Source organism: Dreissena polymorpha, chromosome 2 (assembly GCF_020536995.1).
Source record: "Dreissena polymorpha isolate Duluth1 chromosome 2, UMN_Dpol_1.0, whole genome shotgun sequence".
Taxonomy (NCBI): Eukaryota; Metazoa; Mollusca; class Bivalvia; order Myida; family Dreissenidae; genus Dreissena; species Dreissena polymorpha.
Genome location: NC_068356.1, coordinates 79,142,704 through 79,155,298, shown reverse-complemented (window position 1 = coordinate 79,155,298; position 12,595 = coordinate 79,142,704). Strand labels below are relative to the sequence as shown.

Genomic DNA, 12,595 nt, shown 5'->3' with positions numbered 1-12,595 from the left:
AGCATTTTGCATGATAAAAGTGCATGTGAAACAAAAAATAACTTGGAGTTCACACATCAAATGTGACAGACACACGGACAGACAGACACACAGGGGTAAATCAAATGTCTCTCAAACCACTAAAGTGGTGGGAGACATTATCTTTATCCATAACTTTTTTAACAGAGTTAGAAGGGTGGACCTCCTATTTAACCTTGTTGGATATCCTATTGGGTCAACTTAGGTACAACATTAAAATGTTTATGTCCATGTCCCTATGAATGGAAAGCAGGCACACAGCGGACAACCTGTCCTGACCCATTGATGATCTTAGTTTTGTCTTAACAAGTCCTTGGGCACTGATACTCCTTTCACACTCGCATGATGTGACAGGGAACACACATGATATGGACAAAACAGTGTAAATGGTGGGGTACAGCTGGGAATCACAATGTGCAACAGAGCCCTGAAGGGAAGTAGGTGGGTTGGGTACACCTTTTCACCTAGCCTGCCATATAAAGTGTAACTCGGCAGGGAGGGACTGAGGGGAAGGGAGATCATCATTGAACCATTCAAGTTCACTAGCACTGACAGGAGAGGAGCACATTTGTTCAGGTATAAACTTCCATCCCATGGCTGCCTTAGTCTGCAAATCATTGAATTGGGTATCAATTTCGTTTACAAAAGTGTCAACAAAGGGAGTCGTTAGGTTTCTTGTGTAGTTTAATTCGGGTGTTGCTGCCTCGATGTTGTCACGCTTTAAGAAAATGATTTAGTTTCATATAGCAAAGTAATTCTTCATTTTTGAGTCTTTTAATTTTAAAAACTATGGATGAACATCAAAGCAGTTAGCCCGATTTGTAAAAAAAAACAAATAAAAATAAATAAATAATTGCCATTCATTAAGTGTGCAGTTAAATTTCACTGGCAATAACTTGTTACTCAAAAGGATTATCACTCTAAAGAGCTAATACCAATTAAATTCATCAAAGAAATTACCTAGAAAATAATAATGATTGTCCATTGTGTTCGTCTAAACTCTTAAATTGCTACAAATTGAAAGATTGTTTTTCACAAGTTTCATGCGGCAGCCATTTGTAAACATTTATCTATAGCTAAATGTATGGATGAATTTCATTAGTTGAATGTATCTTCTTCAGCCAATCAAATAGCGCAGTTTATTACTTACAGTCAATGAAGCGTGCACTTTAGCTGACGAAGGTTAGATCGTCTGTACACATGCCTGGGGGCTAATCACACAAATCGACAGCTGTTTATGGCTTAATTAGGGACAAATGACAGGAAATACACAAGTGGATTGAAACTGTAAGGGGCTCATTTTTATTAAAAATCGTGTCTAGCCAGCTACAACAATTATTTTGATTATAGCAAAACTGTGCAGAAGATATCAACATGTTTGTGCAGTTGCAATTTTAATGCCAAATACCCAATGCACCCTGTCAATTTTTCATTTCCAAAACACAGAGAGAAAAAATAACAGTGCCATTAAAGACAGTCCTTAAATTGATATGAAGAACTCAAAGTTAATGCTAACTCTATGCAAACACAACACACTATGATCCTGGCATCTCACTTTCTCATTTCTTCTGAATATCTATCACAGAAATCAAGGATTTGTACTTATTAAAAATGGCTCAAAATTTATTGAGACAAAATTCTGCCTTATGAAACTACCCAAGTTATTGAGTTATATAAGTATTTTTACATAAAAACAAAAATATAATAATGACAACTTTTACCTTAAAGAGCCCAATAATTGGTTTATTGGAACAAACTTGGATTTGGTGGAGATCAACTTACATATACAAGAATAACTTACAGAGATCAGTTGTTAAAAGCAACAGTTACTGTTAAGGTTAATTCTATAGATTCAGATCACAGTAACTGGTATTTCTGACAACGCTGTTACTGAATGTCATAAGCATAAGCGACATTTTGCAAATCAAAAGAAACTTTCTAACTTTAATCAGACATTCACCTTAATGCATGGTTATTTCAAAATATCATTATGATAATTAATTGGTTTCTGTAGCAGAATACAGTTAAATCAATCAAAGCGTTAAGCAATACATGTACTGTAATGGTTTCATTACAGTATAGATGTGCAAGAACAATACGAAATACTATTGCACTGAACAGCTCAAGCATGTAATTTCCTCTGTATCAGGTTAACCCTTTGCATGCTGGGAAATTTGTCTTCTGCTAAAATGTTGTCTGCTGCATTTCTAAAATTAGCATTTTCTTCGATTTTTTACAAAGAATACTATCAGAATAGCAAACAGTTTGGATCCTGATGAGACGCCATGTTCTGTGGCGTCTCATCTGGATCCAAACTGTTTGCAAAGGCCTTCAAAATTCGGTTCAAACACTGAAAGAGTTAACATTAGCCTGGTATACTTCTGAGTTGGTACTTTGTAGACAAACGTGAGCCCATTATGACACACAAGCCAACTCAAACAATCTGAATACTGAGGAAAAATCTGACTTCCTTTCATATTTTATCAGCCACACTGTATAAAGCACATACTGCTGGGTTTGGTACATCTTTAAACAGACCTGGGGTGGTATTCCAGAAGCATCTTAAGTTAAATTTTATTTTTATCCTTAAATTGGAAATTGTTCTCAAGTGTATCATTTTATACTGCAATATTTAGGCATTGAAATTTACATCAAAATAGCATCATTATGTCAATGTTATTTGAGAAATACAAAAAAAACATGCATGTCTTTATTTAGTAAAGAAATACAAAACATTGTAATTTTGAACTTAAGTAAAAATATTAGGAAATGACTTAAGATGTTTCTGGAATACGACCCTAGATCCTATTTGGACATAAATATTAAATAAACAAGGGCTGTTTGTAAAACATGCATGCCCCCCATATGGGCTGTCAGTTATAGTGGCAGCCATTGTGTGTATATGTTTTTTGGCACTGTGACCTTGACCTTTGACCTTATAGTGACCTAAAAATCAATAGGGGTCATCTGCGAGTCATGATCAATGTACCCATTTAGTTTCATGATCCTAGGCGTAAGCTTTCTTGAGTTATCATCCAGAAACAATTTTACTGTGTCAAGTCACCATGACCTTGACCTTTGACCTAGTGACCTGAAAGTCAATAGGGGTCATCTGCAAGTCATGATCAATGTACCTATGAAGTTTCATGATCCTAGGCATAAGCGTTCTTGAGTTATCATCCGGAAACCATTTTACTATTTCGGGTCACCGTGACCTTGACCTTTGACCTAGTGACCTGAAAATCAATAGGGGTCATCAGCGTGTCATGATCAATGTACCTATGAAGTTTCATTTTCCTAGGCCTAAGTGTTCTTGAGTTATCATCCGGAAACCATCTGGTGGATGGACATACGGACATACGAACGGACCGACATGAGCAAAACAGTATACCCCTCTTCTTCGAAGGGGGGCATAATAAAGCATACTGAGACAATAATGTGGGCAAAATGATTTTATTTGGAAATCAGTGAAAACAGAAATTGTCTACCAACTTACTAGCAAAGTACTTACAATTTACCCATGGGGTTGAGTACTGTCTTTCACTATAAAGTGACCTTAAGTCTTTTGTCAATATTTGAATATTCACACAACACAATCAATTAATAGAATACTTAACCCTTTCCCATGCAGAGGCAAAGTGAAAATGGCTATATGCAAACAGCATAAAACCAGAACAGCCTGCGAGTAACTCGCAGTCTGTTCAGGTTTTATGTTGTTTGCTGCCCATCAGTAACTAAGGGTTGGAAATAAAGCCTTTAAAACTTAAATATAGTAAGAAAGGACTGGTCTTTTATTGTACCCTACCGGTGAAACCGGAGGGGACTCATGGTTTGCGCTCTGTCAGTCAGTCAGTCAGTCAGTCAGTCAGTCAGTCAGTCAGTCAGTCAGTCAGTCAGTCAGTCAGTCAGTCAGTCAGTTCAGTCAGTCAGTCAGTCAGTCAGTCAGTCAGTCAGTCAGTCAGTCAGTCAGTCAGTCAGTCAGTCAGTCAGTCAGTCAGTCAGTCAGTCAGTCAGTCAGTCAGTCAGTCAGTCAGTCAGTCAGTCAGTCAGTCAGTCAGTATCAGTCAGTCAGTCAGTCAGTCAGTCAGTCAGTCAGTCAGTCAGTCAGTCAGTCAGTCAGTCAGTCAGTCAGTCAGTCAGTCAGGTCAGTCAGTCAGTCAGTCAGTCAGTCAGTCAGTCAGTCAGTCAGTCAGTCAGTCAGTCAGTCAGTCAGTCAGTTCAGTCAGTCAGTCAGTCAGTCAGTCAGTCAGTCAGTCAGTCAGTCAGTCAGTCAGTCAGTCAGTCAGTCAGTCAGTCAGTCAGTCAGTCAGTCAGTCAGTCAGTCAGTCAGTCAGTCAGTCAGTCAGTCAGTCAGTCAGTCTGTCTGTCTGTCTGTCTGTCTGTCTGTCACACTTTTCTGAATCCTGCGATAACTTTAAAAGTTCTTCATATTTGTTCATGAAACTTGAAACATGGATAGATTGCAATGTGGAGATTATGCACATCGTTTCATTTTGTTCCTATGTCAAGAATTCTGGTTGCTATGGCAACACATACAAACAAGAGGGCCATGATGGCCCTGTATCGCTCCACTGTTTTTTATGCGAAAAAAGCGTGCAATGTGCATGGGTTGAAATGTACTCAAGCATGTGACTTTCTCTTTCTATCCCTCGTCCCACTAGGCGCTTAAAGTTGGAAGGGTGATCATTTTTATATATAAATTTGGCCCCAGGGGCATAATTTGAACAAACTTGGTAGAGAACTATAAGATGTCACTACATACCAAATTTGGTAGCCCTAGACCCATTGGTTATGGACAGGAAGATTTTTAAAGTTTGCACAAAAGAGGCTTTATATAAGCATATGTTCAGTTTTGTGACCCCTGCGGCAGAGTCAAATTTGAGCCAAGGGGAATAATTTGAACAAATTTGGTAGAGGACTATTAGATGTCACTACATACCAAATTTAGTAGCCCTAGGCTCTATAATTATGAACAAGAAGTTTTTAAAGTTTGCACAAAATAGGCCTTATTTAAGCATATGTTCATCTTTGTGACCCCCGGGACAGGGTCAAATTTGACCCCAGGGGCATATTTGAAATAACTTGGTAGAGAACTTTAAGATTTTAATATATACCGAATTTGGTAGAAATAGGCCCAATGGTTATGGACAGAAGATTTTTAAAGTTTGCACAAAATGGGCCCAATATAAGCATAAATTCATTTTTGTGACCCCTGGGGAACAGTTAAATTTGATCCCAGGGGCTTAATTTGAACAAACTTGGTAGAGGACTATTAGATGTCACTACATACCAAATTTGGTAGTCCTATGTCATACGGTTATGGACAAGTAGATTTTTAAAGTTTGCACAAAATAGGCCTTATTTAAGCGTATGTTCATTTTTGTGACCTCCAGGGCAGGGTCAAATTTGACCCCAGGGGCATAGTTTGAACAAACTAAGTACAGAACTATTAGATGTCACTACATACCAAATTTGGTAGCCCTAGGCCCTACAGTTATGGACAAGAAGCTTTTTAAAAGTTTGCACAAAATAGGCTTTATATAAGCATATGTTCATTTTGTGACCCCCGGGGCAGGGTCAAATTTGACCCCTGGGGCATAATTTGAACAACTTTGGTAGAGGACTATTAGATGTCACTACATACCAAAATTGGTAGCCCTATGCCATACAGTTATGGACAAGTAGATTTTTCAAGTTTGCACAAAATAGGCCTTATATAAGCATTTGTTCATTTTTGTGACCCCCGGGGCAGTGTCAAATTTGACCCCAGGGGCATAATTTGAACAAACTAAGTAGAGAACTATTTAATGTCACTACATACCGAATTTGGTAGCCCTAAGCCCTACAGTTATGGACAAAAAGATTTTCAAAGTTTGCACAAAATAGGCTTTATATAAGCATATGTTCATTTTTGTGACCCCCGGGCAGGGTCAAATTTGACCCCAGGGGCTTAATTTGAACAAATTTGTTAGAGAACTATTAGATGTCACTACATACCAAATTTAATAGCCCTATGCCATACGGTTATGGACATATAGATTTTCAAAGTTTGCACAAAATAGGCCTTATTTAACGTATGTTCATTTTTGTGACCCCCGGGGCAGTTTCAAATTTGACCCCAGGGGCATAATTTGAACAAACTAAGAAGAGAACTATTACATGTCACTACATACCAAATTTGGTAGCCCTATGCCATACAGTTATGGACAGAAAGATTTTTAAAGTTTTCACAAAAAAGGCCTATTATAAGCATATGTTCATTCTTGTGACCCCCGGGGCAGGGTCAAATGTGACCCCAGGGGCATAATTTGAAGAACTTTGGTAGAGGACTATTAGATGTCTCTACATACCAAATTTGATAGCCCTAGGCCCAATGGTTATGGACGAAAGATTTTGAAAGTTTTCACAAAATAGGCATTATATAAGCATATGTTCAATTTTGTGACCCACCGGGCAGGGTCAAATTTGACCCCAGGGGCATAATTTGAAGAAATTTGGTAGAGGACTATTAGATGTCTCTACATACCAAATTTGATGGCCCTAGACCCAATGGTTATGGACGAGAAGATTTTGAAAGTTTTCACAAAATAGGCCTTATATAAGCAAATTTTCATTTTTTGTGACCCCCGGGGCAGAGTCAAATTTGACCCCAGGGGCATAATTTAAACAAATTTGAAAGAGGTTCACCCCAGGAACATTCCTGAGAAATTTCATCAGAATTGGACCAGTAGTTTAGGAGAAGATGTTTTAAGGAAAAGTTAACGCACGCACGCACGGATGCACGCACGACGGACACAGGACCATGACATAAGCCCCGCTGGCCTTTGGCCAGTGAAGCTAAACATCTTCTGACAATGGTGGAGTTTCACCGGTAGGGGAATTTATGTAGGGGAATTTATTGCTTGGCAATCTCTTGTTAAATTTAACTCTCATTGGGACTACAAATGCGTCAAAATACGTATCTAAGTGGTAAAGGGTTAAATTTGTTTGTATCAAGGAATCAATTGATATCCTAATGAGGTCTATTTTACTGTCAAGTGTTCCCATCACACTGCAAACATCACTTACTTCTGGATCAGTATCAGGGGGCTGAGAACCCTCGTCCCATGTTGGGTGTTCAGGTTGGGCTACCGGAGACCAGGTTTTCTTAATGTGTACTATCTACAAGCAGGATATACATAGGAAAATGGAAACAGGTCAGTTAAGCAAAGAAATATGCTGAAGAAAGAGTCTGTGTACAGTGACAACTCAAGCATAATAAATTGAGCTTAACATATTCCCTAATAAATGCTCCCCCCCCCCCCCCCCTAGATGCCCCACCCATTTTTGTTAACAATAAAACAGAAAGACTAATTCATGTCGTCATATTGCTTTCAACAATTTGGTATCTTAAATAGAAATATTCCAACATCTTTACGATAAATCCTTGATTGTATGTTTTTTTTGCAATTGGAGGAGTTATTTATTTTGCTTTAGATGTACTGTAGCACTGTAAAGGAATCCAGTTTGTTCCATTATATGAATATGTATTACTAGCATTTAAATAACTGCATACTAAGCAAGTGTTCAATGACCTCTCTGGATTAACATAATCACATACATGTAGGATTAAAGAATCTTTGGATGCATAAACAAGTATTTAAAATATAAATGGATACATACAAATTTATGTACCACAACTTTTTTGCAATAATACTGCATGCAATGCTGGTATTCATTCTGGTAATAGGGTCAGGGGAATTAACATATTGACGTTGTTAACTTATCTGGGCAATCATGTTCATGAATACAAACATCAATGAGTCTGCAAGCAAACTGCACAACTACCTATCCAATTATCACTTATCTAAACTTTACTTGAAATTGTCTTTTTAAATATTGGTATACTGGTAATCATAATTTGACTACATATTAAAAAACACTGTTAAAATAACAGTATGATAAAACTATATTTTAATTTGATTTTTGAAACAATTGTTGAACAAAGAACTCCAAGAGACAGTTATATACCCCTCCAAAATACCTTTGGCCTTGAAGTGGTGACCTTGACTTAAAGCAATCATTGACTCATGAATTCTGGAAATGTTTCTTATAACATTAAATTTTCATGAAAATCTTCAATGGTATAAAAGCTATGCAAACAATAAAGGCCCAACTATTTGATATTAAAATGTGACCTTGGCCTTGAACTGTTGTGACTGACTCCTGACTGACTCATGTCAGCTTCACATATTCCCAATGACTGTTAGATTGTTGCTAAGTTTCATGAAAATCTTTCAAAGGTATAAGAGATATGCAGCAGACACAAAGTCTAAACTCTAGCATTCTGCTAATCACCTCAATCTGTCAAAGGGTTCAGGAGATATGGGGTGCACACATAAGAGTTACTAACAGACTGATAGACAACAGAGGTATTCCCATTATACCCACAAAATGTGTGGAAGGGGATTAAAAGTTGAAGATTCTGTAATTGTTAGATGTGCATTGTAATAACATATAGCATGTATATTTGATACAAATGAGATACAGAAATCAAGCCTAGCCTTCATAATTATACATGAATCTACTATCTATGAAATGGTACAACATTCTAGGTCACTCACATTGACTTTACTCTGGTCCTCATTTATCTCCCCTAGAATCAATCTCCCCTGTGCAGATTTCAGATTTAAGCTTTTGTTATACTGATCTCCCTTTACCCCTGCAGATCGAGGAGAGTGCTCCCCCTTTGCTGCTGGAACACCATGTTCACTGTGCGCATGTTTAAGGTCGATTATCTCGATCTCTTTGTGCTCAAAGAATTTTGCAGCATTATGCACACTAATCCCCTGCCCACGATGCTAGAAAAGGAAGAGAAAGACAGCAAGTATGACCAGAAGAACATGCACATGCTATTTAGAGTCATGGAAATTAGCAGTTTGAACAAGCAGGGCGAAACTTTTATATTTCTACTAGAGCCAAGCAAATACGTGTAGTACAACCCTTTCTATATGAAACCCAGAATCTGAACAAGCTTGCAGGTTTCTGCTAATTTCCATCACTGTGTTATATGACTGATCCAATGCCAATACTTTCCATGGTGATGAAATGGCAGGTATAAGCAAGATCAAAGTTTAAAATCTATTCCTATTACAGGTGAGAATATGACATTCCAAGTGAACCCAGATCTTTTGGGGATTCTACAATATTGTTATTAGTCAACAAGGCACCATGCCATTGATATTTTGAATTTCCCAGTGAGAGTATTAAGGCAAATATGTTGGAGGATTTATTTACAAACCTCTTCCCCCACCCCCTCCTCCTCGAAAATACCCTAGATCCTGCCAGAAATTATTGAAAGGTTCATTTTGGCTGCAGTAGACTTTAAATATTATCATAGATAACAATAGTTGAACAATATTGTTGCATTTAGTATTTTATTTAAGACAAAGAATGAAAGAAACGTTATATAATTATTTACATGAGTATGCTACCCCAACATATTTGTAATAATATTAACATTGGAATATGTTAAAGCCACACACCTTGAAATGAAATACATGAAAATCAATACATATAGATGCAATTTGAAAGTGTGTAAAATTGTCCTTAAATCTATAGCCTAGTAAGCAAGTAATTTTTTTTTTAATTTTAAAACCGATAGTAGGATTTCTATCTGTATACCTCCATTTTGACAAACACCATTATTTTTAAGTTTTAAAGCGCAAAAAAAGACGGATTTCTACCTTGTAACCACCAGATATATTCTAATTGGCATAGATAAAATTAAATCTATAGCCTAGTTAGCAAGTAATTTATTATTTTTCAAACGGTACCGCTTTTTAAACAGAAAGTAGGATTTCTAGACGTTTGCGTCCATTCATTTTGACAAACGCAATTATTTTTAAGTTTAAAAGCGCAAAAAAGACTGATTTCTACCTTGTAACCACCAGATATATTCTAATTGGCATATATGAAATTAAATCTATAGCCTAGTTAGCAAGTAATGTGTTATTTTTCAAACAGTACCGCTTTTAAAACCGAAAGTAAGATTTCTAGACGTATACGTACATTTCGACAAACGCGATTATTTTTACCTTGTAACCACCAGATATATTCTAATTGGCATAGATAAAATATGTTTCTTATTTATACATGTACTTAAATTTTCTATGCCAAATAAGGTGTGTGGCTTTTACAATTGAAACAACTGTGTTAATAAATACCATATTAGCAAAATAAAATAAAATGACTAAAAGTAATTTGTAAATATCCTCCTTGTAAGAGTACTACTTTATTTTAATTGTTTATGGTCTATTAAAGGCCTTTTCAATTACTTTATTTACGTAGTGGGAGTTCATTGATTAAGGTCCTTTTTAATGAAAAAGCAATATTATTAAACTTGTGGTGGAATATTAGTTATCCATTAATTGATATTAGTAAGTTACAGAATACATGTAGTCCATACAACAATGTTAATTGTCCTTAAGACAAAATACAACTACAAAAGAAACATTACAGCCAAATACAAACAAACATGTAAATAGTTCTCCTACAACACCCTGATTCTTGTGAACTCTTATATCTGCATAAACAAAGGCGTAAGTGTTCAGATATTCATAAATGGTAAAGTGTATGCATGTTTTTACATTTTTAATCAAAACTAAACAGTAATTAAAAGATATTGGTTTATGTAATCAAATTGATTTTTTTTATAAATATTCATGAATAAAAGTCAGACACAGGTTGAGTTTGGTGAGCTACAACGAACGCATCATGAAGCGTTTCACTTGGCATTAAAGAAATTTATTGATCGCATATTACATGTAAATAGGAATTAATTTCTTATCTAGCATTTAAACTGTTAGTACTGACAGCAAAGTAGAACCGTCACATTTCAAAGTTTATGCATAGTTGTTCATTATAAATAGGCATATGCATATACACCACACTAAAAAAGCAATTGCAACCACAATAAATAATGTTTTAAAGGGACTTGTTCACACATTTTTTTAAATGTCATTCAATAAATGAACAAACAAAACTGTTATATTTGGAATAGTTTAAAATAATTATAATAACAGATGAAAGCTCAATAAAAAAAATCAACTGCCCTGAGGTTTAAACCTGGGACCTATAGAAGCAAAGCAAACTCACTACCACTTCACCATGCTGGCTTTTGAATTGAGATGATAGTCGAAACACTTTGTCGGTTATACATGTTTTTGCCAAATTATCACAGAAACGTTTTACAAGCGCTTTATTATTTTATTGATTGATGATTATCAATAAACAAGCTGATATTTTTAACACATGTCTTTGCTAGGAGTTTATTTTATTTTGCTTTTCTAAATTTAATGCCTTCATTCTATTTTGAATATGTGACACATATTTACACAAATGATTTTGCCAAACTGTGAATAAGTCCCTTTATAAGCATAGTATGAATATAACCTCAAAAACTTACGGTTGTGTGCGCAATTTCTCATAATAATAATTATACACCCCAATCTTTTACAGCCTTTGTAAATTTGTTAAAAAACATAAATGAAACACACATTTCTGTCAGTGTACTGGAGCAACTGTAAATTATAAATATAAGCTAGAGAGCATACACATCTCGTCAAATACAGCTAGCAAAATGCATACGCTTTAAGAATGCTTCCGCAACTGAAATTATTTTGTAAGCAGAAATAGGAAACATTCAGAAGTACCCAAGGGAGGAATATAAGCTAAAGTAAGCAATTATTATTTTCAATAAAGTTAAGTATATGGCAAACCATGCATAATATTATTAATTGCTTGCCTATTCATATTATAACTATGCATATGTATGTGTAGTTATAAAATGATTGTCTGAATATAAGAACACATGGAGTCTAACTTTCAAAGCCAAGCTTCATAAGGAAAGTCCAAAAATTGAAATGTACATCATCATCTACATGTATGAATAGAAAATCAAGGCACCATCTAAATATAGAAAAATTAATCATACTCTAAAATATAAACTTACATCACCAGAGCCTTTGATGCCATTGGCTATCACATCTGGGGGAGGATCCTGATTGGATGAACATGACCTTTGTAAGGTCTTTCTGGTAGGTGATGTGACTTCAACACCAGTACTGGCATTGCCTGTAAAAGAGAACTATAATTACTGTATATTAATTATTCATTTATTAATTTGTTTTACAAAGTTTAGAGCATGTCATTAAGTAAACTTATTGTAACCTGACTTCTAACACGTATTTAACAGGTATGTCTTTATGATGTAGTGAAGTTTGACAAGACAAGAATACCAATGGGATCTTTGGGATTGTCCCAATAACTGCCTTAGAAATCAATGCACTGGAACAACATGATAAATTGGACTTGACCCCATGAAGCTGCCGTATAAATGTCATTGAAATTGGTATTTTGAAATGAATGAAGTCCTTTTGCATCTGTGGCTGCATTATATGTGTACCAGGACTTTGACCCAACACTAGTTCCTAATTAACTGTGTGACCCATGACATTATTTTATAGCTGGAATTTCCAGGTATTTGTTTTTTTGTATTGTTTTTATAAATATATTTTTTTTTTAAATGTCGCCCTAT

The 12,595-nt window shown here is 35.7% G+C and overlaps 1 protein-coding gene across 5 annotated transcripts in view; it reads right to left on the bottom strand.

The window, feature by feature from the left end:
* Positions 1–12,595, bottom strand: part of LOC127867731 (coronin-2B-like) — a 55,712-nt gene that overhangs the window by 5,693 nt on the left and 37,424 nt on the right. For 2 of the 5 annotated variants that reach the window (XM_052409078.1, XM_052409079.1), the window contains 3 exons: positions 12,011–12,132; positions 8,622–8,858; positions 7,087–7,179 (listed from right to left, as the gene is read on the bottom strand). In XM_052409078.1, coding sequence (XP_052265038.1) covers positions 7,087–7,179; positions 8,622–8,858; positions 12,011–12,132 — 452 coding nt within the window. The remainder of the gene's footprint in view (positions 1–7,086; positions 7,180–8,621; positions 8,859–12,010; positions 12,133–12,595) is intronic. The other 3 variants (XM_052409080.1, XM_052409081.1, XM_052409082.1) reach the window with 3 other exon arrangements.